Source organism: Anarrhichthys ocellatus, unplaced genomic scaffold, assembly GCF_004355925.1.
Source record: "Anarrhichthys ocellatus isolate YVR2014 unplaced genomic scaffold, GSC_Weel_1.0 scaffold17, whole genome shotgun sequence".
NCBI classification, from domain to species: domain Eukaryota; kingdom Metazoa; phylum Chordata; class Actinopteri; order Perciformes; family Anarhichadidae; genus Anarrhichthys; species Anarrhichthys ocellatus.
The window spans coordinates 3,339,609-3,362,613 of record NW_022280047.1 but is presented as its reverse complement, the minus strand read 5'-3'; the positions used below and the strand labels follow the sequence as shown (position 1 = coordinate 3,362,613).

Sequence of the window (23,005 nt, the reverse complement as noted above, 5' to 3'; positions counted from 1 at the left end):
ACACATATATATATATATATACACACATATATATATATATATATACACATATATATATATACACACACACACACACACAGAGTTGTGTGAAAAGTGTTTGCCCCCTTCCTGATTTCTTATTTTTTTGCATGTTTGTCACACTTAAAAATCCAAACCTACATGGCCCTGTGTGATGTCAATCTGATGTATCATTATTGTTACTAATCCCAATATATTGCTGCTCGGTACATGTATCACCGTGTCGTCTGAGAGTTTGGTGATAAAAACCTGCAAATTGGATGATGCTGATATCTGAGAATGGTCTGCTGCCTGGGAGAAATGGGAAGGTATGATTTAGTTCAGTTATCTGTTTGATTATCAATAGCAACAGTAGGACAGTTTTTCCCCAAAGTCAAGATGTAATACAGTCCACCCTAAAGACGCTCATCCAATTTTCAGTATTGGCTCCGATCCAGAGATCGCAAGGCTCTCCGTGGACATGAGGAAAGATCCGATAATGTTTAAAAATAAAGAAATAAGCACTGCTAATGTGCGGTTTCAGTTGTACCGTGGCGATTGTGAATGTGTGCAAAGTGGAATATACAATCATGACATTGAGGAGAAATTTGTACAAAGAAGTGAATGTTAAATCGCTGAAAGGTTTTTGTTAAGGGTAACCGCGAGGAAGATAAATCAGGATTATTATTTTTTTCGAGCTTACTGTACAGGCGTTTACTACATTGTGTCTGCCAGTACGCAATGGGCTCTTTCTTAACCTAGTGTAGAAGTTTGCATCTGTTATTTCAAGCTTCTCAATGTTAGACACTTTAGAGCAAGCACTTTGTACACAAACACACACACACACACACACACACACATATATAGATATATAATGTTAAAAATGGTATTCAGATTGAGTATTTTGGACTGAATCAAGTCTATGACCTGTTGTTTTAAAACAGCATTATCTTGTTGTTTTTTAGTCGGCACAATAATCAGACAATGAGGACCCTTGGATAAGCTTTGTGTCCGACAGAGTTAATGGGACATATGTTACACTACCAGATTGATTGAATGTACTGTAATGGAGTATTTAATGTTTGTTACGATCTATGGATACATAGAGCAGATAGATACAGTATTTTATGAAGTCATATCAAAATATAGGCAGAGGGGAATAGTTACATGGTAAAGTTACACCCTTGCCGACTTTGTGATTTCAGCATTTCATTAATATCAAAGTGCATTTGAAGGGGCTACAGTGTTTTATTTTGGCCTCCAAACTTCTTCTTTTTGTTTTTGTTTTTTTGCTTCAGTTCAAGGTTGGTTTTTGTCACTCTGAGAGCGCCTGGAAGTAATCTTGAGTGCTGGAATCTATGACGGTTGTAACTCTTTATTATGGAGCGTTCGGCCAGACATTTTTCAGGTTGTTGGCGAAGTAGTTTAATTCTTGACTTTGAGTGCAGCGGGCTGGCATTTTTATGACACTGTTCAGTGGCTCCTCTCTGTGTTCCTACCCATGTGTTATTTATTGGTCTGCTTAGAGCCCTCGGATCACCCCACCACCTCATCTGACCACAGCGAGTGGGACAGCGTGAGTAATGCGTGCACCGTCATCCAGGCTCGTAAAACTGGAACTATTCTCCTTCTCAGAGTTTGGAAACGGCTGCATTGCGGTGTGGGAAACCTCAACACCATAATTTATCCGCTCGCTTCATTAATTGCCCCATATTTTCAGACCCCGTTGACCTTGGAGCCACTGCCCTTGTCTGTTGGTCTGCGGTTAAGCTCGAGGCCGAGAACTGTGTTGATCTTTGATGATTTATATTCTCTATTGTTACCCGTTGAACCTCTCTGGTGTTGTATGTGTGAGCTTTCAACCAGTTACGCAATAAATGTATATACAGCATCTTAATCCTCTTGTGCATGGTATTTTATTTGTCATCAGTTGTACTCAAAATAAATGAAAGCAAACATTTGAACTGGTGTGTTTTAAATTGTTCATCGTGCTTATCTCACAAGTGCTTAATCGGTACATACTTTCATGACTTTGCATCATTGTTTTCTGTTTTAATTTAATTCACTTTTTAAAAATAACAAAAAATGTACTCATAAATTGGGGTCCTGGGAGATCCCAGTCTAAAGCACCCAATCCTGTCTATGCAGTTTTAGATGGATGGAACTATTTATTGAATTCATGTTTGCCATGGGTCCTAGTTTACAGTATCACTCTCTATAAAGGGGGGTTCGGGCACTCTGTCAGTCGTTTCGAAGGAGATGGACACAGATTTTCTCATGTGCTCTATTTTCATTTTAGACAATGTGCAAATTGTGAAGTTTTTTTCATTTATTATTTCCTATTGGGCCAGGATGGTTCTATTGTGATTTTAAATCTCTTTTCCAACGGGGTCCTTCTCAGGACAGCAGCATGAAAGATTCACACAAGCACATAAAAGCATGAATATTACACTTAAAACAAAACCGCTAAAAAATATGTATGTTTTTAAAAACACACTTAAAACAAATGCATCATCAAGTTGGCAGTGTAATTCAATACTAAGACAAGTACAGTTAGAAGTTAAAAAGTTTAAATTGCCTGTTACAGAAATAAACTGTAACCTTTCTAAAATAATCACCTGTTTCTTTCTGCTTACATTAATTAAATAACTAATAGCTTTTCTCTTCTCAAAACATTAACACTTTGCTGTGATGGCTGTTCCTTACTGTAGTTTATTCTTGAGTTCCCCAGTCGGTAGTCCTTGTATGTCAGATATGGCAGTAGGATGAGGGTTAAATTGGACCCAGTATTTGACTAAACCAATAATCTAGTATTAGTGTTGCAGAAGTAAATGAGACCAATTAGACCTCACTGGGTTATCCAGATCATGTTACTTATAGTGATTTAGAACATAATTCTGTCGTGGAATTCATTTGAAATGTAACTCGTGGAACAAAAGACCTCCTTAACTCACTGCCAACTGTGTCAGTGAAAGTACACGAGCAGCATCCGTCAAAGTTAAAGTAACCTCAGATCAGCACTCCATGACAGAAAATAAAAGGATGTTGATCAAGGAGATGTACAGCCCACTGTGGTCTGAGAACTCCAATGCAAATAGAGCTGTGTGTGTCTGAAAGAATTGTCGGCATCTGTGACGCTTGCAGGATGGAGAGCGCGTACTTGTTTGTGAGCAACACAAGGGCATTTTGTGTGTGTGAACGAGTTCACAAGTGTGTGTGTGTGTGTGTGTGTGTGTGTGATTCTCCCTCCTCGCTGGCGAAGTAAGTGGAGAGGAAGCGGCTGCAGAAGCCGCCGTGCATCGGGGGGAAAGCATATCGGACAATTAAGTCAGAGGCTGTGTATTGCTCTGTGTGGGGCTGATTGAATCAGAGAGACAGCCACTCACAGCTCTTCGTCTCAGGACATTGCAGGTAATTACCCATAAGTCACTGTTCCCCTGTATTGGATCTTCAGCCCAATTACGCCCACAGAGGCAGTCCACCAAGGCCTCATTTATTTCCTCCGGTTGCCTGTTGACCTTTTCAGACGCACAGTCAGACAGGCAATTCAGATTCATTACACCGAGGAGAGGGTGTTGCACCCTGTAGTCTTGAAGACAGTTTCGCAGATTTTCACCTGTAAGTTGATGTAATTATATAAGATTTACTACATAAAAATGCGCAAAAGTTGTCTCTTGATGATGGCATATTCAATAACACTTGCATGTATACAATCACAATCACTCTGTACCACATTAACAAATGAAATATCTTACTTTAGATAGATTAAAAACTGTTTACTACAGTCTGTTGATAGTATTATCAACACAAGAAAAGAGATATACTAAGTGTATCATCAATCTATAATGTGTTAATGGGTATATGTCACAAACCAGCTAAATGAGGAACCACAATATGTAAAACCACAGCTGACCAAACAGGACGGTTACTTTTTTTCGGTTTAGATTAGTTTAACTTAAGTGACGTTTCATCACCTATAGACACGTGACCTACATGTTTGTTCATTTGCAAAGACGGAAACAAGACAAAGACGGCTAACGTGCATGATCCTTAAAAATGCAAGAGTAATTCAAGAGTGTGGTGAGCCGGTTTAAGAGGACGAGCTCCATCAGTAAACTGTTGAGAGTGTGGTGGGTGGTTTATAGTGTGGATCTTCATCGCCATCTGCTGAAATCTGGAGGAAAAGTTGAAGGGAACCAATTATATAAATATCTAATATATATTTTTAATGAAAACAGTTTTATCTAGCAAACAGCATTGGTGACGTAAAGACTTAGGATCTGTCTACTGGTCTTAAACAGCATGCTGGAGACTCTTATGGAGCTTATGAAGTATTGTGGGTAATATGATCCCTCTGCTTTGTTCAAGTCACATGCGTCCAACTCCTCAGGCACGTGCACGATAGTTGACAGATATTGCCAAGAGTCACTCCCCCCCCAGACCCAACGATTCTTCTCACACAGCAAATTTGAAAGTCAGTATGCTTAAATAAAGACATTCACGGTCAGTTTGTGTTTTAGCTTTAAGAGGAGAAACCCTAGCTGGATTAGGTAACATTAGATATCCCCTTAAAACTTCCCCAGTTGATTACTTACAATCAAGCCAATTATTGTTTGTATTACACGTTTTCAGAAATGTTATTTTTGACTCTTATCTTATTTAATATGTGCTAATTTGGATACATTTCTGGACACATAATGATGCCACTTTCAAAATGATTGTTTCATTTTGTTGACATATTCAAAGGTTTTTACAGAGGGAATTTTGGATGTCACCTTTTTATCAATCCCTAAATAAGTCTATAAAAAAACGTTTTCAACATGTTTTTAGGAATAAAATGTTCTATTAATCAATATCTAATGCTATCTTTTGGTGAACCTAGTATAATTCCACTAACACAAAATAGACGGAATAGTAAAATAAACACCTTCATGCTTATTTTGGTTGTTTTCTTGCACTAGTCTGAAGGAAAATGATGCAAAATAACCCCAAATCTTAAAATTGACGAGCCCACGAAAAAGCAATGTGTTTGCCTGTTGTGTCGCCCCTTAACAAGAAATCACAAACTCAAAAAGTAACTCAACCATCTTTATTCAACACTCAGTTTCCATGTTTGACAGCCTTCTCACAACACAGTTCTCTGTGCAAGCATCAGGTTTTCAGGGTGACTTTTAATCTTCCCGCTGAAACCATCATTGAGTACAGAGTGTATTCCAACATCGCGTCACTCTCATTTTCCCTCTGCCCTTTTCCAAACAATAGAGTCTTGTATTTTTTTTTTCCCCTTGCAAAGGAATGCTAAGCACTCAGCATTCAAAATGTGCATGTTTGTGGGTAAAGAAACACCTGATATATGTTTAAGCTTGCAGGCTCTAAGAACGACACGAAAAATAAGCATACAGACAAACACATCAGTGGTATAAACTTTTAAAGGCTTGCTTTTAAATTTTGTAAGGATTGTTTTCCCAGTAACGGACCAGTACTTTTCAGGTTTTCCCCAACAAAAAAATGTGGCATTGACTGCAACCTTCTTTAAGGTCAATCTGATGTCATTTGGTTTTGTTTTTGCAGATTCAATACGGATTTTTTCTTCTTCTTCTGTTTCCTCAAATAATCTCCTGTGCTTCCCTTTGAAATGTTTAACGTGTTTATCGTGTTCCTGAACCCACCCTCTCCTCTCTCTCCAGCCTGACCTCATACAGACGCCACTAGAGCGTAGTTTCCGCGCCTGGCTTCATAAAGGACGGAGAGAGCTAAATGGAGGGGGCCCATTCGTGAACACGACAACCACGTGCACGCCTGAGAAAGGATGAGGGCGACCCGCTGACACACACACGTGGAGAACAGGTGAAACACGGCATACGTTCTTTAAGGCACGATCTAATTATTTGCGTGCCTGTCGCCAAATGAGTTAACGAGCTGCCAAATCGTTGGCATTATTTAATCTTTATCAATGTGATGTTGGACTCGTGTTCATCTATCCCACGTGCATGCATGTCAGGGGTCACCCTGCCCTCCCTCAGGGGTAGTTGGCATAAAAGAGCGCTTGGCCCCGGTGTTTCTGGATGGTCTTAATAAGAGGCTGAAATCAGAGTCAGCCTACAGCTGCTCTCATCCTCAGCTCGCACCGGCGGGTCAGGCTCATTGAGCTGGCTGAGGCTGCTGTCAGTCAGCGGGGGGCGAGCGTCACTGTCAGGTCTCCCTGACACTATTGGTTGCGTCGCCAGTCAGTCCGTGTCACTGTCAGGAGGCGGGCAGCGCCTCGTCACAGTGTCACAGGCCGAGCGGCTGCTCGCTCCCCGCGTTGCCAAACAGCCTGCGTCAGTGTCAGCATCAGCTGGCCTTGGGAGAGGCTTCGTTGTCGGAGCCTGCTGCCCACTGTCAGCTGTGCTTTGACTTGCAGCTGGCCTTCTCTTGCACTCAGGGCATCACAGGGGCCCCGGGGGCCTCCTGTGCTATCTGCATCTGGCCTAAATCGAAGTGATGTTGCCCTTGTGATAGCCCGGCATCTCGCTCGTGCCCCTGGTGTCTTACACCTTGCTGGCCAGCGCCATTGTGGTCTCCATGACCACGGTGGCGATCATGGCCCCGGGGTTGAACACCGTGATTATCCCCATGGTGGCCATGACCATGGTGATGGTGACCACGCCCAGTGTCTTCCTCTACAGCTGGGGGAGCGTCTGCATCAGGCTGTGCGACTGCTTTCTCTGCGCACTCCTCTGGTGTCTCAGTGCTCTGGGTGGGGGGGAAATAAAGTGTTTGAGCTTATTTTTGAATGAACATATTATCTGAGGACTCATGCTCGTTGAAATGAATGTATATTCTTGCAGTCATGTGTGGTTTGTACCTCGTGCGCACAGTCCCCACATGTGCGTTTGCAGTAGGCATCTTTGATCGCGCCCTCCACATAGCCTTGCCCGATGATGGAGTAGGGAAGGGAGATGTGGTGGGTGAGACGGCCACACCTGATGAAAAAGGGATAGAAAAGCATGGTGAGGAACTTGGAGGGAAAAAATGAAAGCAGTTGCTCTGGATTTCGAACCACCGCGGGCAACAAACCTGTCATAAACGAGAAAGTCATCCTTCCCTCCGCTCAGTGCCTGCCAGACATCAGGCTGCTGCTCGTCCTGTTTGTAGAGGGTGATGTTCACCGACAGTCTCTGTGCCAGCATGGTGTGGAGGCGCAGTGCTGGCTCCCCCTGCTGGTTAACGACCATGTAGGACACGTTCTTCAGACCCTGACCCTCCACCGTTTGGCGCAGGCCGTCCATTCTGCTCAGATGAGGGGTGGGTGGGGGGGGACGGACAAATAATTAAAAAACAGTTGCCCAACGACAAAGCTGCTGATAAAGCTTCCCTGGTTAGTTTGCTTCACAAACAAACATGAGCTTCTTCAACGGGGAACTTTGTTGCATAAGAAGGACATGTTTGAGCCTGCCGCACCTCGCTGCCAACTTTGGCAAACCTTGCAGAACGGGCCATAAAATGAATGTCATGCTTTGCAGCCGATTTTTGGGGCTCCTGTGGTGATGCCATGCTGAGTCATGTTTGCTCTTGAAAGACAGAAGTGCATTAATAAGAGTTGAGGTGGGGCGGACGCTGGCACACACCTGGAAGCCTGCACCAAGCAGAACAATCAGCTGGCCTGTAAAAGGGCCACCACCGTCACCTGGCCCATCGTGCCCTTCATCGGCTCCACCTCTCCTATCCTCCAGGACGGAGGCAGCTGACATCGAGGCCCGCCCCCGACACTCTCCGCACCGCCCCCGTGGAGCTGGCAGAGAGTGACGAGCAGGCTGAGGCACGCCCACATTCTCGTGGTGCCTCCTCACTGGGGGAGGGAAAAGTTAGGGAAGGGATGAGAGTGGTGGAAAAGGGAGGGGAGCACATCAGAGATTGGTCAACCTCAGGCAGAAGTGATAGAATTATACAAAAGGTCAGAGAAGGGTTACAATTTTACCAATTTTAACATTCCACAAATCCTTCTAAAACTGATTATATATAGCTATAGAAGACTGTGCAACTAGTAGAGTGACCAAAGCAGTTTATTTGAGGTTCCCAAATCATGTTGCTGCTGTACAAATGTAAGCTTGTGCATACACAGTTAACACAAAGAAACAGCACAGAGTTGAACAGCCAACCTGCTTGAGTGCTGAAAGCACAAAGTAATAATGTTCCGCATTGTGTTGCCACATGCAAGACAGGCAGAAATACATGTCGCTTTCTGGGGTTTTACTGCATTTTAGGCAACTCGATGAACTGCAAATAATTCTGTCACTTACCCTTTTGGTTAAAAAGTTTCCCTCTCTCTGCTCAGCTCTGCGTCACTGCAGCTCCTTGAACAAAAACAAGTCTCCTCCTCCACCGCTCCCCCCTTTTATACTCTGCCTGTTGTTTTTCTATTTGGAGGTAGGACAAAGTTCAGCCCCAGCTGTATGCTGATACCCACACTTTTCTCAAGTAAAAAAGGAAGTCTTATGGTGCTTGCATGAATTCCCCTTGTTGACAGGATTCAAACTCGTAGCAACTGGCATTTTGACAAATTCCTTCAGGAGAAGGAGAAACAGTTGCCTCTTCATTGCGGCCGGTCAAGATATACAGTATTTCAGCCTCGGAGATAGTGCTTGCCTTTCAAATCAAGTTGAATGCTTTTACATTGTGTATATGATAGAGGTGAATTATGAGTCCCCAAGAACATGGAAGAACATTGTGCAATTCTGTTTTTCACATTCAGCGCAGAGAGGGGAAGTGAAAAAGGACAAAGGGTGGGACTCTGGTCCGTCTCCAGCATGTTTTTGCAGAGTTCACACAAACACAGCAAGAAAATGTGAACAAGTGACATTATCGAAGGATAAAGTATCCTGCAGTTTAATACACAAAGACAGTTAAAGTAGGAAAATATGAACAGAGTTTTGTATATGGGAGATCAAGTAAGCAAATTATATATAGTTAGAGGCAGGCCCAACAGAAAAAAAAAGTACAATTAGTTAGAACAGAGGAAATCAGGTAAAGTGAGATTATGAACTTTATATTGAAGAAATTTAGAGGGGACGAAGAAACAAAAAACATCCTTTACAATCCGGCTTCACATTCTGAAGCTAAGCTTCAGGCACGTTACTATTTATTCTGGAGACCCTGATTTAGGTGAGGGGGCAATTATTGCGTAACAAAGCGTCAAAGTCTAACCAGGCAGCTGAGATTGTCTGTCTGCAGAGCAAACAGAAGGCCAAACAGTTTGAGGCGGTGTGAGGACTGTTATAAGAATAACTAGGCCATTAGTGACATTGTAGTCAAGCAAAGAATAAAATGCGTGTGATTATATCTGAAACTATGGTGAGCAGTGCACGCAAAGGACACAATAAAAGTAACAATTGCCCCGCAGAAAGTTCTATATTTGCAGCTTGTTGTTGTAACTGTGTTAGAGAAGTGTCTGCTTTTCTCCATGGTGATTTTAAAGATGTGTTAGGAGTCTACAAGATTCAGTTACAGTTCTCGCAGTTAAATATTTGAGATAAGACAAGTGGTGCAGTTTAATAATTCCTGCTGCGTGTGCTGATGTTTAGGAGTTCTGCCAGGAACACAGAGCCACACGCTGTAGCAGAGTTAGTTGACTTGGTGGTATGCTTTAACTTTTCGAAAGTGTTTGATGCCATTTGACATGCCAGGACTAGCTTTCTGTGTGTCTGCCACTGTGACATATATGCTCCTTATAGGAGCACACTGACCTGCAAAGAAGAATGGATATGAGGACATTTCAAGAGCTTTGACTTGATTATATTAATCCACAATAAACTATAATAACTAACAGTTAAACAGATCATAATCGTATAAACCTTTGTCAGCATAAACCATTCTCAGAGATACTTCACACTTTGGTGACTGTGAATTGTAGATTGTAACACGTGTAACACAATTATGCCCAGAATTTTCACTTCTTTATAATTTAGAACATTGTAATAGCTGTTCGTGTTTTTTCAGTCATTCATTGCAACATCCCGAGTAAGCTACTTTTCAACTCCCTCTGTTTTTTAACATTTTACTTGTCTTTACTGTGACAGTATAATTTATTTGTATACAGTAAATACTTTTTCTGTATATATTTATTTTAGTATGTAGAATGATTTGATCGGATTAGTTAGGCCTTATCTTATCTCTACAGACTTCAACCTTGTATAAAGATGAGTGATGAATGCTGAGATGAATGCTTTGTTTGTGTATGTATTTGAGTGAATGGCTTGCAAAAGCTGCAGTGTTATGACATCTGACGTGATCTATAGCATGCTGCTGCCCAATGAGAACAGAATGAAAACTTACTTTAAGTACGATATTTTGCTATAGGAAGATGCCCCCTCTTTAGTTATGTTTGAATGCAGGGCTTTTTCTTGTATCTTGTGTTTTAATAGTCCGTTTTTGTCCCTTTAGTACCACTGCTTAACAGTGACAGACATACACACACTGTGGTCTAACGTAAGCCTATGCATTACACATTACTTGAAGTTGATATAACTTTCTGCATTATCAATGGCACATTATGGTATGGTTGTTGTTTATTATATATGGTTATTTTGATAGGTAGGCTGCGTTGGCAGTCTTACTACTATTAAATAAAGATTCTAACGTGATGTAAATGAAATTTGAAGACGCTATTATCCGTTTTGGTTGTTATAAATTTGCTTTTTCATTGATCAGAAGAACAGAACATCAGATGTAAACAGTCGTCACTCACCGCTGTCACTAAGCAACGCTCCTCAGCGTCCTTGACTTCGCAAGGGTTTCTGGGAAACCGAGGCCGGAGTTCTGAACGACCGCCCTTTTTGGAGCAACGAAAGTAGAACAGCGCTACATGCGTCGAGGGAAATATTATCGCAAAGCAACTTTCTGAAGCAGCGTAACCAAACTCGAGGTATGAGTGCCGATGGTTTGTGACGTGTATTTTGACCCACGGCGGTTATAATTAGGAAACCTATCTGGGAAAAGTGTATTTTAATGCGCGGTTTGATGACGTAATGTTGATTGTCAAACGCGAAATGGCGAGTGTGCTAGGAGGCCCGTTACCTTCGACCCTCTGGGGTTGTAGCATGTTTATTTCCTTCATGTTCCAGTATCGAAACGATTACATTGGTATGTCTAGTCCCGGTGAGTTCGGCTTTGATTACATACATGTCTGGGGCATGTGACATGACTTGTTTTGATTTTCTTTCGGGGGCGGGATTGTATGTTGTGCTAGTTAAGCTAGCATCGAGATGTACTAGCAAAGGTGTTCACGTTAGCTAAACGAACAAACGTGTGGGGTCATTCGTTGAATTCTTTGCTGGTCTCCTCGTGTGCCACGCAAGGGTCCGTTATTACAAATAACCGGGGTGTTTAAAAATAATAATTTTACACTTTTATTTCATTTTTTGTTTTATTTCGTTTTTGGTAAGTGTAACTCGTATGTCAGATAAGTTCACTTCCTTCAACCCAGTACAGTTTAATTACAGTCTGCCTTCGTTGGGCTGCCAGTTGTGCTCTAAAACTGCAAATTCAGTGATGCACACACTCACTCGACATGTCCTTTAATAATATATGGTTCTCTTCACACACTTTCTTTTGGACACAATGATCACATTGAAAGCTATGGTGGTTTAAACTGACTGCATACTTCAACTGTTGACAATATTCAGAAAGTTGTCCCCATTGATGAAACATTTTCTTCCTGTGTGTCGGCTCCCTCACTGTGTAAAATCTGACTCTTAAAGCAATTCCAAAGTCACTTGCAGGGACATGTCAGGTTGGTCAGAAGTTGTCTCATTGTGTCATATTGCTATTGAGGTTCAGTTGAACTGTAGTGCGGTGTTTCAGGAGAGGTTACAAACATAAATCTCGTGTCAGGCTGCACTCACTGAGGTCACAGATTTGGTCTGTGTGGACATCACTGCTGCCACGGCACGGATGTCACCCAAACTTTTGCATCCAAGTGAGTCTGCCCAGGGAGAGTATCACTGTAGGGGTGATGTAGATGAATCTACAGCCGTATATAAATAGCAGTCAAGATATGGAATCATAAACAGACTGCCCAAAATAGTTAATTAATCTTATTTTCTCTTTTGTTTATCAGCACCAAACGATACGGTCAATGATGGCGGCTGAGGTGGAGCAGGAGCAGGAGCTGGAGCGAGGCGACGAGTACCCAGCGCATTACAAAGTCATGATGGACAAACTTAATGAACAGCGACAGCTGGACCAGTTCACAGACATTACCTTGATTGTGGATGGTAAGTAGGCATTTATTGCAGGTCATCTTTGTGGTGTCTTAGTGAAATTCCTAAACAATGCTTCTTATGTCCGTGTCTCCGGTCTCTCTTGCAGGACACCAGTTCAGAGCCCATAAAGCAGTGTTAGCCGCATGCAGTCAGTTTTTCCATACGTTCTTCCAAGATTTCACCCAGGAGCCGCTGGTGGAGATAGAAGGTATTCTGTGCTTTAATTAGAATTTTGATAAAGTAGTCAGACAGTTCTTCAGTTGAAGTAAATCCACACTAAAGAAGAGGTAATTCCCAGATTAATTTAGTCATTAATGTAATGTTCCAAAGATATGTTTTCCTGTGTTCGTTACTGTGTAACGTCGAACAGCTTTCATTCACCATTGCTGCTCTGTCATTCTCTTGTCAGGAGTGAGTAACACAGCCTTTAGCCTGCTGATGGAGTTCACGTACACGGCGACACTAGTTGTAGTCGGAGAAGAAGAGGCCTTCGATGTCTGGAAGGCCGCTGAATACCTCCAGATGCAGGAAGCCATCAAAGCGCTCAACGTCAAGTGAGTCTCGATTCACTTACCGCTGCAGATGATCACTGTCAGAATATAAATGATGTCATTTCCAAATGAAATTGAACCCTTTTTTATGATCTAAAAAGGAATTTGCCTCAGCACTCCTTGGTATGAACATTGTTACCTCTCACCAACAGCTTGTCCTCTCTTGTAGGATAAATGAGAATCCCTCCCTGACGGCAAAGAGCAAAGGTAAAAAGAGGAAGATTGCGGAGACATTTAATGTGATTACAGAAACCCTACCTTCAGTGGAAGGGGAGCAGGTCAGTACGTCCATGGTGGTCACACTCAAAGAGCTATAATTCCTTGCAAAGCAGTAGATTAAGATTGCCTAAAAAACATATCTGTACTTTTTTCTACCACTAACATTCATCCTTTGTTATAACAACTACCTAATGTATGAAGTGCACACATTTAATTGTCAGGACTGAATGTTTTCCATGTGCTCCAGGTGGAGATTGAGGTGATAGGGGATGGGGCCATCGAGGTGGAGGAGACCGGACTGGAGGAGGTGGTCGACGCGGCAAAGAATGCTCAGGCGGCGTCCGACGACTCTGCTTTGGCTCTGCTCGCTGACATAACCAGCAAGTATCAGCAAGGGGAACCTACGCTACAGGTCCTGAAGAAGGGAGGAATAGACGAGGTATACGGACTTGTATTAGCACAGAGCTTCGTTTGAGCGAGAGTGTCATGCTCTCTTGTTTATTAATTGGTAAACTATGTGTATACAGTAAGAGTTCTAGATGTGAGAGGCTTAACCCTGCCTTGCCTGTGTTCGCGCTCGTCAGGAGGTGGTGTATCAGGAGGAAACGGTGACTGCCTCCAAGGTGCTGGAGAATGTCGAGGTCGTAGAGGTCCAGATTTCCCAAGTGGACAACATGTTCCGCTGCAACAAGTGCGATCGCAGCTTCAAGCTGTACTACCACCTGAAACAGCACTTGAAAACACACCTGGGCTCGCTGGAAAAACCCCACGTGTGCAACCACTGCGGGAAAGCCTACACGCGGGAGGGCGCCTTGAAGCAGCACATCACCACGTTTCATTTTGACGCAGAAGAGCTGTCGCGGAACCAGAAACCCCAGAAGAGAGTGCACGTCTGTGAATACTGCAAGAAGCACTTTGACCACTTCGGCCACTTTAAGGAGCACTTGCGGAAGCACACTGGTGAGAATGAAAACACAATAACGCTGGTGGTGTTCAGTGTCGATTTTTCCTACGATCATAATTACGCGTCGTTGACTTGTCGTTACTCATCTAGTATTGAAATGCATACTTGGCTTTATATGTCTATCTGCAGGTGAAAAACCATACGAGTGTCCAGATTGCCACGAGCGATTTGCACGGAACAGCACACTGAAGTGCCATATGGCAGCCTGTCAGAATGGGGCCGGAGCCAAGAAAGGACGCAAGAAACTCTACGAATGCCAGGTACAGCTTGTCCAGAATCAAGGCCCTGCCAGTGCACTGTCTACAGTAGAAAAAAAATAAATACATATATATATTTCACTGAATGCAGATGTGGGAGAGGAGATCAGAGAACTCAATATTTGTCTGACAAATCTGTATATTAGTAGACCGAAGACCGGCAGGGTGTTATCTATCAAAAGAGGACGAATAGAGCTCTTGGGGGCATTTATGTCAGTTAGGGCATCCCCGCCACCTCGTGCCTGCGACCAGGGTTGATGAGAGTGAGAGTTGCCTGAAGAAGGTGGCTTCAAGGAGAGGGGAGAGGTCATCATTAGTGAGCCATGACTCGGTGATGAAGAAGCAGTTTGGATTTTGTGACACTATGAGTGATTTGTTGACAGCAACCTCACATTTAGCAAACCGCATTTCTGATATACCACCCCAGATTCTGATATATGCCTCATTTAGTGTGCAGACTTACTTGAATATGTAATGTACTAATGTAATGTCACAGTTTAGATTGTGGTAGTTTACCTTGAGAAATGAACGATGACTCAGTCATGCGTTTCCTCCTAATGCAAGTCATTTCATATTGAATATCTGCCGATTTCGGGTAGTCGACTTGATCCACTATGGGCCAGATATGCTTCACTGGTGAATGATGTATTCCTGTATTAAAAAGGTCTAGTTTCCATCACAGCTGTCCATTAATGTTTACAAGTAAACAAAGGAATGAAGTAGAGCTGATTGATAGATTTTTGGGCAACTTCTTAAACAATTGATAAAATGTTGGAGACATTTTTTAAGCAAAAATGTCAAATAATTGATGGTTTCATCCAAATTCTTGAAAGAATATGTTGCTTTTGTTTGGTCTTACATTAGTTAACAGAAGATTTTAGTTTTTGGACTGCTGGTCTGACACTAGAGATAAGTGATGACCTCACCGTGGGCTCCAGGCATGTGATGGGTTTTTGTTTTAATAGACACCCACAGTTCCTATGTGACCCCACTGTTTTCTCCCTCATCAGGTCTGCAGCAGTGTATTCAACAGCTGGGACCAATTCAAAGACCATCTTGTGAGCCACACGGGCGACAAGCCCAACCACTGTACCATGTGTGACATGTGGTTCACCCACCCAAAAGACCTAAAGGCCCACCTCAAACACATCCATTCCATTGAGGTCAAGACAGTGGAAGAACTGGTCAGCAACAACGCTGACACCGCCAGCCTCGCCATCGCAACGCAGAGCATAGAAGGAGCCGAAACGGTACTGCTGGACGACGGCATCCAGGTGGAGCACGTGGACGTGATGGAGATGGAGGAGACGGCGACCGTGGTGGTGGAGGACGGAGGGGTGGCGGAGATGTGCGAGGAGGACGTGGAGAGACTAAAGCAGGCCGGGGTGCAGATCCAGGTGGTGCACGTGACCACGACTGAAGTCGACGGGCAGCAGGTGGTGAACTCTCAGGTGGAAGTGGAGATGGAGGGCGAAGTGGTGAGCGTCGAGGAGGCGGAGCAAGCAGTGGCTGTATGAGAATGTGAAAAAAGGACTGTGTCATAAAGGACCTGCAGGACACTCTTACAGTCCTGAGCGGCTGCGGTTTCCTGGTAGCTGAGATATTTTGACATAAAGAACAATGCATGTGAGATACAGCATGTTACCTCAACATGTCCTGCTGTCTGCCATCACATCCAATGACTCCGTTTCCAACTTCTCTCACTCTCTGACCTTATGGACAGAGCTACGGAGACGTATCATTTCCCGCTACTGATCCTGTATTTATTTTTAAGCCGTTTGTCATCATATCACATATTTTCGATGACTCTTCACTGTTTCAATCAAAATTTTTTTTGTTTCTTTGTGTCCTTATTTTACATCCGATTGAATAATGTTCTTTTAGTTTGGGTCACTTGCCAAGACAATTTGATAATGATTGACAGGTTCTTGTTGCTGCATACGTATGGTGCTGGATTTCCTCAGTGCTAATGCTACAGTTTTGTTTAAGCTTATTTTCATATTGAATTTGGGTGTTTTTGTAGGAAAAATGAAATAAAGTTGGTTTCCAGCATGGGCTCCTAGTCTTGCATCCATCTACTGAGTTGATTATCTAAAAGAACCTCTGTTTGAGATCATTATAGTCTTACTTTCACAATCAGTTTTTTCCTTTTTTCTTAAACCTGCTCTGCATCACTTCATCAGCTGACTGGTTAAGTGCCCATGTTGTTGTTACAGCTTGTTTTCTTTGCCCCCCCAGTGGATAACAAAAACCTATGCAGTTTTGAGGAAGTTGGTCGAATGCAGATTAATCCATTTTAGAAAACTTTTTTTTGTTTCAAAAATAAAGTTCCTAAATTGGGAGAAGATTTTTTATTTCTTTTTTAAAGTTAAACACTGAAGTTAGTTGTAAAGTTGAAGATGTTTTTCCACTCATCCAAGAGGCTCTTTCAGATGTGCTGATTAATGAGGAATCCCAAGGATTACAATTTTAGAATCATCTCAAATACTCAAATGTCCCATGACACACAACAGGCAGATAAGTACACACTAAATAGTCATAACTGCAATATCTCGTGAACCGCTTATGGCATCTACTTGACTTGATTTCATTTCTTGGGACACCATTGAGTGTTTCTCTCTCTCGAATTCTTGGCAATTTGGACATGCGAAAATTGCAATATTAAGAAACTTTGAATGAAAGGACGACAATTCCTTTCTGCTAAAAAAATGTGGTTCTGTTGGCGTTAGCTGAATGCCGTTTTCTTAACCCTTACATACTGTTCGGGTCACATTTGACCTGTTTTGACATTTGACAGCAAATTTGATGACTTTTCCTAAAGTGACCCAAAATACACAAAAATGAAAATATTTTAAATTGTTTTACTGTTGTACAGGTCCTACAAATGTTTCTACATTGAGGCTGTTTCGGGTCAAATTTGACCCGTATCTATTGAGATGGATTTTAGATCTACCAGTGTGGGTCAAATCAAGGGAAATGGTGGTTTTAGGGGAATCTTGAAACTGAAACCATACAGGCCATGTTTGTGTGACAGTGGTGACAGAGTTCAAGGGGGACCTCGAAAATGTCACAAGAACTGTCCGTGTTCCCATGACATTTTCCCAGGTTCCCGCAGAGACAGACACCTGCTGGTCTTTGAAGGGGCATGGGGGAGCCTCGAAACAGTAAAACAGCACAGGAGTGATCATGGGGCACAAAGGGAACAGACGTCAACCACAGGTCAGAGTGTGCCTTGTCACAGACACAAGATCTGCACCTGCAATGTAATAAAATAATCTACAAAGTAACAAATTTGAATCAATTTGGGTTGGGAGGGTGGTGGTGTGTGTGTGTGTGGGGGGGCAAGATTTAATGTGCAACAGGCCCTCGATCTGAAGATGGTATGCTGACCCTGGAATGAAGACAAGAAGGAAATACTTCGTTCATGTTTGTTTATTCATCATGTAAACATTCAGTTTGTTCACACATCCCATCGGTACAGTCTGTTAAATGACACTTGATCAATGATTTCATGAACAGAATCTCAGCTACGTTAAAGAGAACAACGTATAAAGTCCTCAACGATTGTAATGAACTTAAAAATGTAAATGATGGATTTCTTTACAAATCTACGAGGTAGCGAGAACACAATGTCTTCGTCTGGTGTTTTCTCTCTTAATATTCACGCAGTGGAAGAGAAACAACAAAATAAAAGCATCAATACAAATATTCATCAAACATTTAGAGCTCAGAGAAGTTGAAATGTTCATGCAGAGAAAATGTCAGTTCAGGTAAACAAACGTCATCATGAGCAGAGATAGCCTCCACGGCTAAACAGACAGGAAGGAGCTCCACCTAAAGAAACTCAAACATTTACAGAACAACTAATGAGAAGATGTCAAAGTACCACCCATAATGTTTGACTGACAGCCACAACAATCAGCTGTCAGCAACAAACATGGAGGCAAAATGAGTTCAAACGCAGAGTTTAACCCTTAATTAAAGGACTTCCGTCTATTTTAGTTTACACAACTCAGCAGTGGCTGCAGAAATAAAAGGCAAAAGTCCGGCATAGAGAGGCTGAGTGAATGTGGTCTGGACTCTGTGGAGGAGAGTCATGGTTTCAGAGACGCTGTAGAAAGACAGAATACCTGCACTGTGATCCAGGTACACTCCTAATCTGGAGGACTGAGGACCTGAGACGGGAGTATCTACTTTGTTGTGCACAAAAGAGTAACTGTTTTTGTCAATTCTTAATGCCCAAGATTTGTCATTCCATCCAAATCCACATTCACTCTTCCCCCCTATTCTGATGATATTCTTGTATGTAACTGCTACATTAACTCCTCTTCCTCTCCACTCCACCTCCCAGTAACACGGTCCAGTAAGAGTCTGTCTACTCAGGACCTGACCATAATGAGTGAATCTGTCTGGGTGACTAGGATAAGACTGTTTTTGATTCAGAACTGTTACTTTTCTGTTTCCATCAGATAATAACAGATATGGGTTTACTGTGTTTGGATCAAGTGTGATTTGACGTGAATATTTTAAGAATCCAGCTCTGGTCTTGGGCTCTGATTGTGAGCGTAAAACATCCACTATAGTCACCGTCAGTGAGGCATTTGTCCACTTCTCTCTCAGAACGTCCTGTAGTTTATCTCTGACTTCTGACACGGCCGCTGTCATGTCCTCAAAGTAGCTCAGAGGACTAACCTCGATGCTGGATGAGTCTGTAGACTCACAGAGTGGTGACAGTGAGGGGCAGTTGTGTAGAAACTGGTTGTAATCCTCTGTGTGCTCCAGCTTCTTCAGCTCAGCGTCGTTCCTCTTCAGCTCAGTGATCTCCTGCTCCAGCTTCTCCTGAAGCTCTTTGACTCGACTCACTTCGGTTCTCTGCTGGGATCTGACCTGCTGCTTCACATCGGAGCTTCTTTTCTCGATGAGACGGATCAGCTCAGTGAAGACCTTCTCATTGTCCTCCACCGATTTATCAGCAGATAGATTGATTTTCTCCTCCTCCTGTTGCAGCAGCTTCACATTTTTCTCCCTGTCCTGGATTCTCTGCTGGATGTTTCGTTGACTCACCTCCAGCTCTCTCTGCCTCTCACCTTTTTCTGCTACAGCTGAGACTGTGTCGTGGCCTTTATGTTCACCCATTAAGCAGAGATAACAGATACACTGCTGATCGGTGCGACAGAAAATCCTCATCACCTCATTGTGACGAGAGCAGATGTTCTCCTGGAGCTTGTTGGAGGGGTCCACCAGCCTGTGTTTTTCAAAGGCAGTGTTTTTCAAATGAGGCTGAAGGTGTTTCTCACAGTAAGAAACCAGACAGACAAGACAGGACTTGATGGCTTTCAGTTTCCTCCCAGTGCAGACATCACAGGCCACATCTTCAGGTCCAGCATAGCAGTGATCAGCAGGAGCAGCTTGGAGTCCAGTCTTCTTCAGCTCCTCCACTAAATCTGCTAACATGGTGTTTTTCACCAGGACAGGTCTCGGTGTGAAGCTCTGCCTACACTGAGGGCAGCTGTGGAGTTTCTTCCCATCCTCTTTGTCCCAGTGGGTTTTAATACAGTTCATGCAGTAACTGTGTCCACAGGGAATAGTCACCGGCTCCTTCAGTAGATCCAGACAGATGCAACAAGACCAGATTGCCTTGTCCAGTTTAATCCTTTTCGGATCCATATCCACTGGTCACAGTGACTTGACAGAGTTTCTCTAGACCGGCTTAACTCAAACTCTCTGCCTTTTGTTCTTCACTGAATGGGGCTCGTCCTGCCCTACTAGATGTTGGTTACATCCATATTCACACTTGCATATCAGTGAGGGGGAGGGGACAAGACGACAAGCTCCTGCATTCCAGGGAGGAGGAGTTTTCTCTTAAAGGGACAGTAAATGTTTCCCTGTCAGTGAAGATTAGAACATAAATGAAATCATGTATTTACTATCGGGAGTTCTTTCACAAGTAGCAGTGTCCACAGGGAATAGTCACCAGGTCCTTCAGTAGATCAGATGCATCAAGAGAAGGTTTCCTGGTCCACATGAACTCCTTTTCTGAGCCGTTCTCTCCTCGTGGCAGAGGCTGTTGTGTGAGCTGGCTGTTTCTCTGCAGGAAGAAGAGGGAGGAGTTAACACGCTTTCATGTGATTGGACAGCAGCAAAGCGGAGGAGGGGGTTGTTTGTTACTCTCTCTGCAAAGCTCGAACTAGAAAGCCTCATTTGAGATAAAAGAAATACACACTTTGGTTGTCAGTATAAGTTTCAGCTTTTTCTTTAATTAATGCTGCAGCTCCTCAAAACCAACTCGAGGCTGTTGGCAGCATGTTCATGATCATCATGGGGAGAAACCTTGGTCTGGTCTGCTTAAAAGAGAGAGTAGTATTAAAGAAATTGGGGATGTTAAACTGGTGATAGATTTAACAAAGATTTCCCTGTACATTTAAAGTTACACTGTAACACTGTCTCCCTTCAAAACCCTGGTCAGTAACCTGTACAGTGCATCAATCTAGTGCACACTGTCAATACATAAATAACTGTAGTGGTAACTCTTCTGTTTGTACAAAAAGAAAAGAAAAAAAAAAACACCATACAGTTAATTAAGAACATGAAACATTAGGTCCATTAACAAAGAGAATATATATATATATATATATATATATATATATATATCGCAATATACTCACAACATCTAATCTTTGTGCTAGCTCAAATGCACATTTGGCGGCCACGCACACCAATCCCATACAGCACTACATAAACGAAAATAAACATTTTCAGTACAGTACACACACATTAAATGTTCTTAAACATGAAGGATAACAGAATGCATAGAATGTATGTAGGATGGTTTTAAAATGCTAAACGATATTAGCTTTGTAGTTCTCTCCTGAACGCTCAACACGTGTTGATAACATCTGTAACCATCGGACCAATTAAATCACCATCGGCGCATTTAGCGTCAAAAACACATTTCCTGACTTCTATACACACATATTAATGTACATCTTTCGATCATTTTGTACAGAAATAACATTTAGAACATATTTACTTACACGGAAAACAACTAACGCTCCACAGGTTAGCCACTCGAAAAGAAGGATTTCACTTTGCTTCGCTCTTTACGTCCCACTAGCTTTCTCTGGAGTACAGCGCCCTCTAGTGGCTTTAGTGGCAACATCATTTTTGGTTGTGTTCTAAGTGGTAAATGTTGAATTAATATTGACAAGTTAACGCGTTATTATTGCTTTAACGCATTAATTAATTAACGCCGACAATTATTTTATCGCGCGTTAACGCAGTTTTTTTAATATTAAGCGACATTTTTAACACAAAAACCGGCAGCGAACGGTGAACAGCTGTGTTTGTGTGGGGTATCTTCGGTCTCTTCCTGTTTCCTTCACCTACACCCCGCTGGGTCCTAAGTCCCTCCCTGTACAGCTTCTTATTACCCTCTATGTACCAATGTAGATTTATAACAAATACCATACTTATTACGGTAATCAGCGTTGCATATGTGTCTGACCTAAATATCAAAAAAAGCAAAAAAGAAATGATTCATCTAAATTATTTTTTTAGTTTTTAAAGTTTTTTTGTTTGGAATATGTATAATAAGCATATCATTTAGTTATCGCTACTGAGAATTTAACAAACATAACAAAAAGAAAAAACATGACGTAGATAGGTTTGCAGTTTTCAAGGTGTATATTTCAAATTGCATCTCTTACACACATGAAAATAATGTTGTCAACACCAGCTGAATATCTATTATCAGAATCATTATAACTGTATTTGAACTGCTACTGTGTAAAGAGAATACTGCTGTTAAAAAGCACCTTATTTGTTTAAAGTGTTTGCAAACCAAATGTTATTGCACTTTTGTTCATATAGCAGTACTTTAAAATAAAAGTGAGCAATACACTACTTTTGAATTCATTATTGAATTTTGCGCATAACAATGCGATTAATCGCGATTAAAAATTGTAATCATTGCCTAGCACTAATATATTTATGTTTTTATTTATTCCTTTCATTAATTTATTTGTTTTGTCTCAAGTTAAACTTAGACACAAGGCACATACTGTACATGTAGACATCAATATGTTTAAATAAAAAAAATAATAAAAAACACAAAATAGCACAAAGGCATGACTAACTGACAGTGGTTGATGGAAACTACATTTACTTTACACTATAGATAAGATAAGATGGACCTTTATTGATCTCCATAGGGGGAATTCAGAAAATCACGCGATTAATCGCCATTCAAAATTGTAATCGTTGCCCAGCACTAATTTATATCAATATGGCTTTTATGTTTTTATGTCTTCTGTAAAACAGGACATGCTAATGTGTAATAGTGTTTTTCTCCAAAAACGAATGTTGTAAAACTTAAAAAATACTCTGTCCCTGCTCTCTGAAACATTTATTAAGGATTAATCATACATGTATTAATGAGACATAGGCTATTTAGACATTCTAAATAGATCTGTAGTTTAAAATTTGGTATAGACAATTACTATGAGGGATGTCTTGGTCTGGGTCAAAATTGACCACTTTTTTTTTGCAACAATATCGAGTTCAGGGAACGTTCTGCAAACGTTGACTTTAACCCATTCTGGACGGACATGTTTTCAACAGTCCATGTCAATTGAACAAAAGCCATCCACTGAGGAAGACCGTGGAGATTCAGATGAAAGACCCATGAAAGGCTAAGTGGACCTTGATTTGTTTTAGTCAATTTGATAAGGTTTTGGCGCAGGTACACACATTTTTATATCAAATAAGACGGTCACA

At 41.9% G+C, this 23,005-nt stretch overlaps 3 protein-coding genes across 4 annotated transcripts; 1 reads left to right on the top strand and 2 right to left on the bottom strand.

Annotated features, from left to right (window-relative positions):
- Window positions 1-5,071: 5,071 nt before the first annotated feature.
- Window positions 5,072-8,361, bottom strand: selenop (selenoprotein P). The gene is made up of 5 exons (XM_031856314.1): window positions 8,280-8,361; window positions 7,608-7,828; window positions 7,057-7,269; window positions 6,845-6,962; window positions 5,072-6,732 (listed from the first exon to the last, which is right to left on the bottom strand). Exons 2-5 carry the CDS (start codon window positions 7,808-7,810, stop codon window positions 6,139-6,141), a joined length of 1,128 nt encoding a protein of 375 aa, XP_031712174.1. The 5' UTR covers window positions 7,811-7,828; window positions 8,280-8,361; the 3' UTR covers window positions 5,072-6,138.
- Window positions 8,362-10,808: 2,447 nt separating this feature from the next.
- On the top strand, window positions 10,809-16,285 carry znf131 (zinc finger protein 131). 2 transcript variants are annotated; one of them, XM_031856311.1, is made up of 9 exons: window positions 10,809-10,900; window positions 12,095-12,251; window positions 12,346-12,447; window positions 12,649-12,793; window positions 12,960-13,068; window positions 13,257-13,448; window positions 13,594-13,969; window positions 14,103-14,233; window positions 15,241-16,285. In XM_031856311.1, the coding sequence occupies exons 2-9, from the start codon at window positions 12,113-12,115 to the stop codon at window positions 15,745-15,747; spliced, it is 1,701 nt and encodes a 566-aa protein (XP_031712171.1). In that variant the 5' UTR covers window positions 10,809-10,900; window positions 12,095-12,112; the 3' UTR covers window positions 15,748-16,285. The 2 variants fall into 2 exon arrangements, with proteins under 2 accessions (XP_031712171.1, XP_031712172.1); XM_031856312.1 differs by having other exon boundaries at window positions 10,809-11,133.
- Window positions 16,286-17,602: 1,317 nt separating this feature from the next.
- LOC116388441 (tripartite motif-containing protein 16-like) lies at window positions 17,603-20,304 on the bottom strand. Its single transcript, XM_031856313.1, has one exon. It carries the CDS (start codon window positions 19,895-19,897, stop codon window positions 18,224-18,226), a length of 1,674 nt encoding a protein of 557 aa, XP_031712173.1. The 5' UTR covers window positions 19,898-20,304; the 3' UTR covers window positions 17,603-18,223.
- Window positions 20,305-23,005: the final 2,701 nt, after the last annotated feature.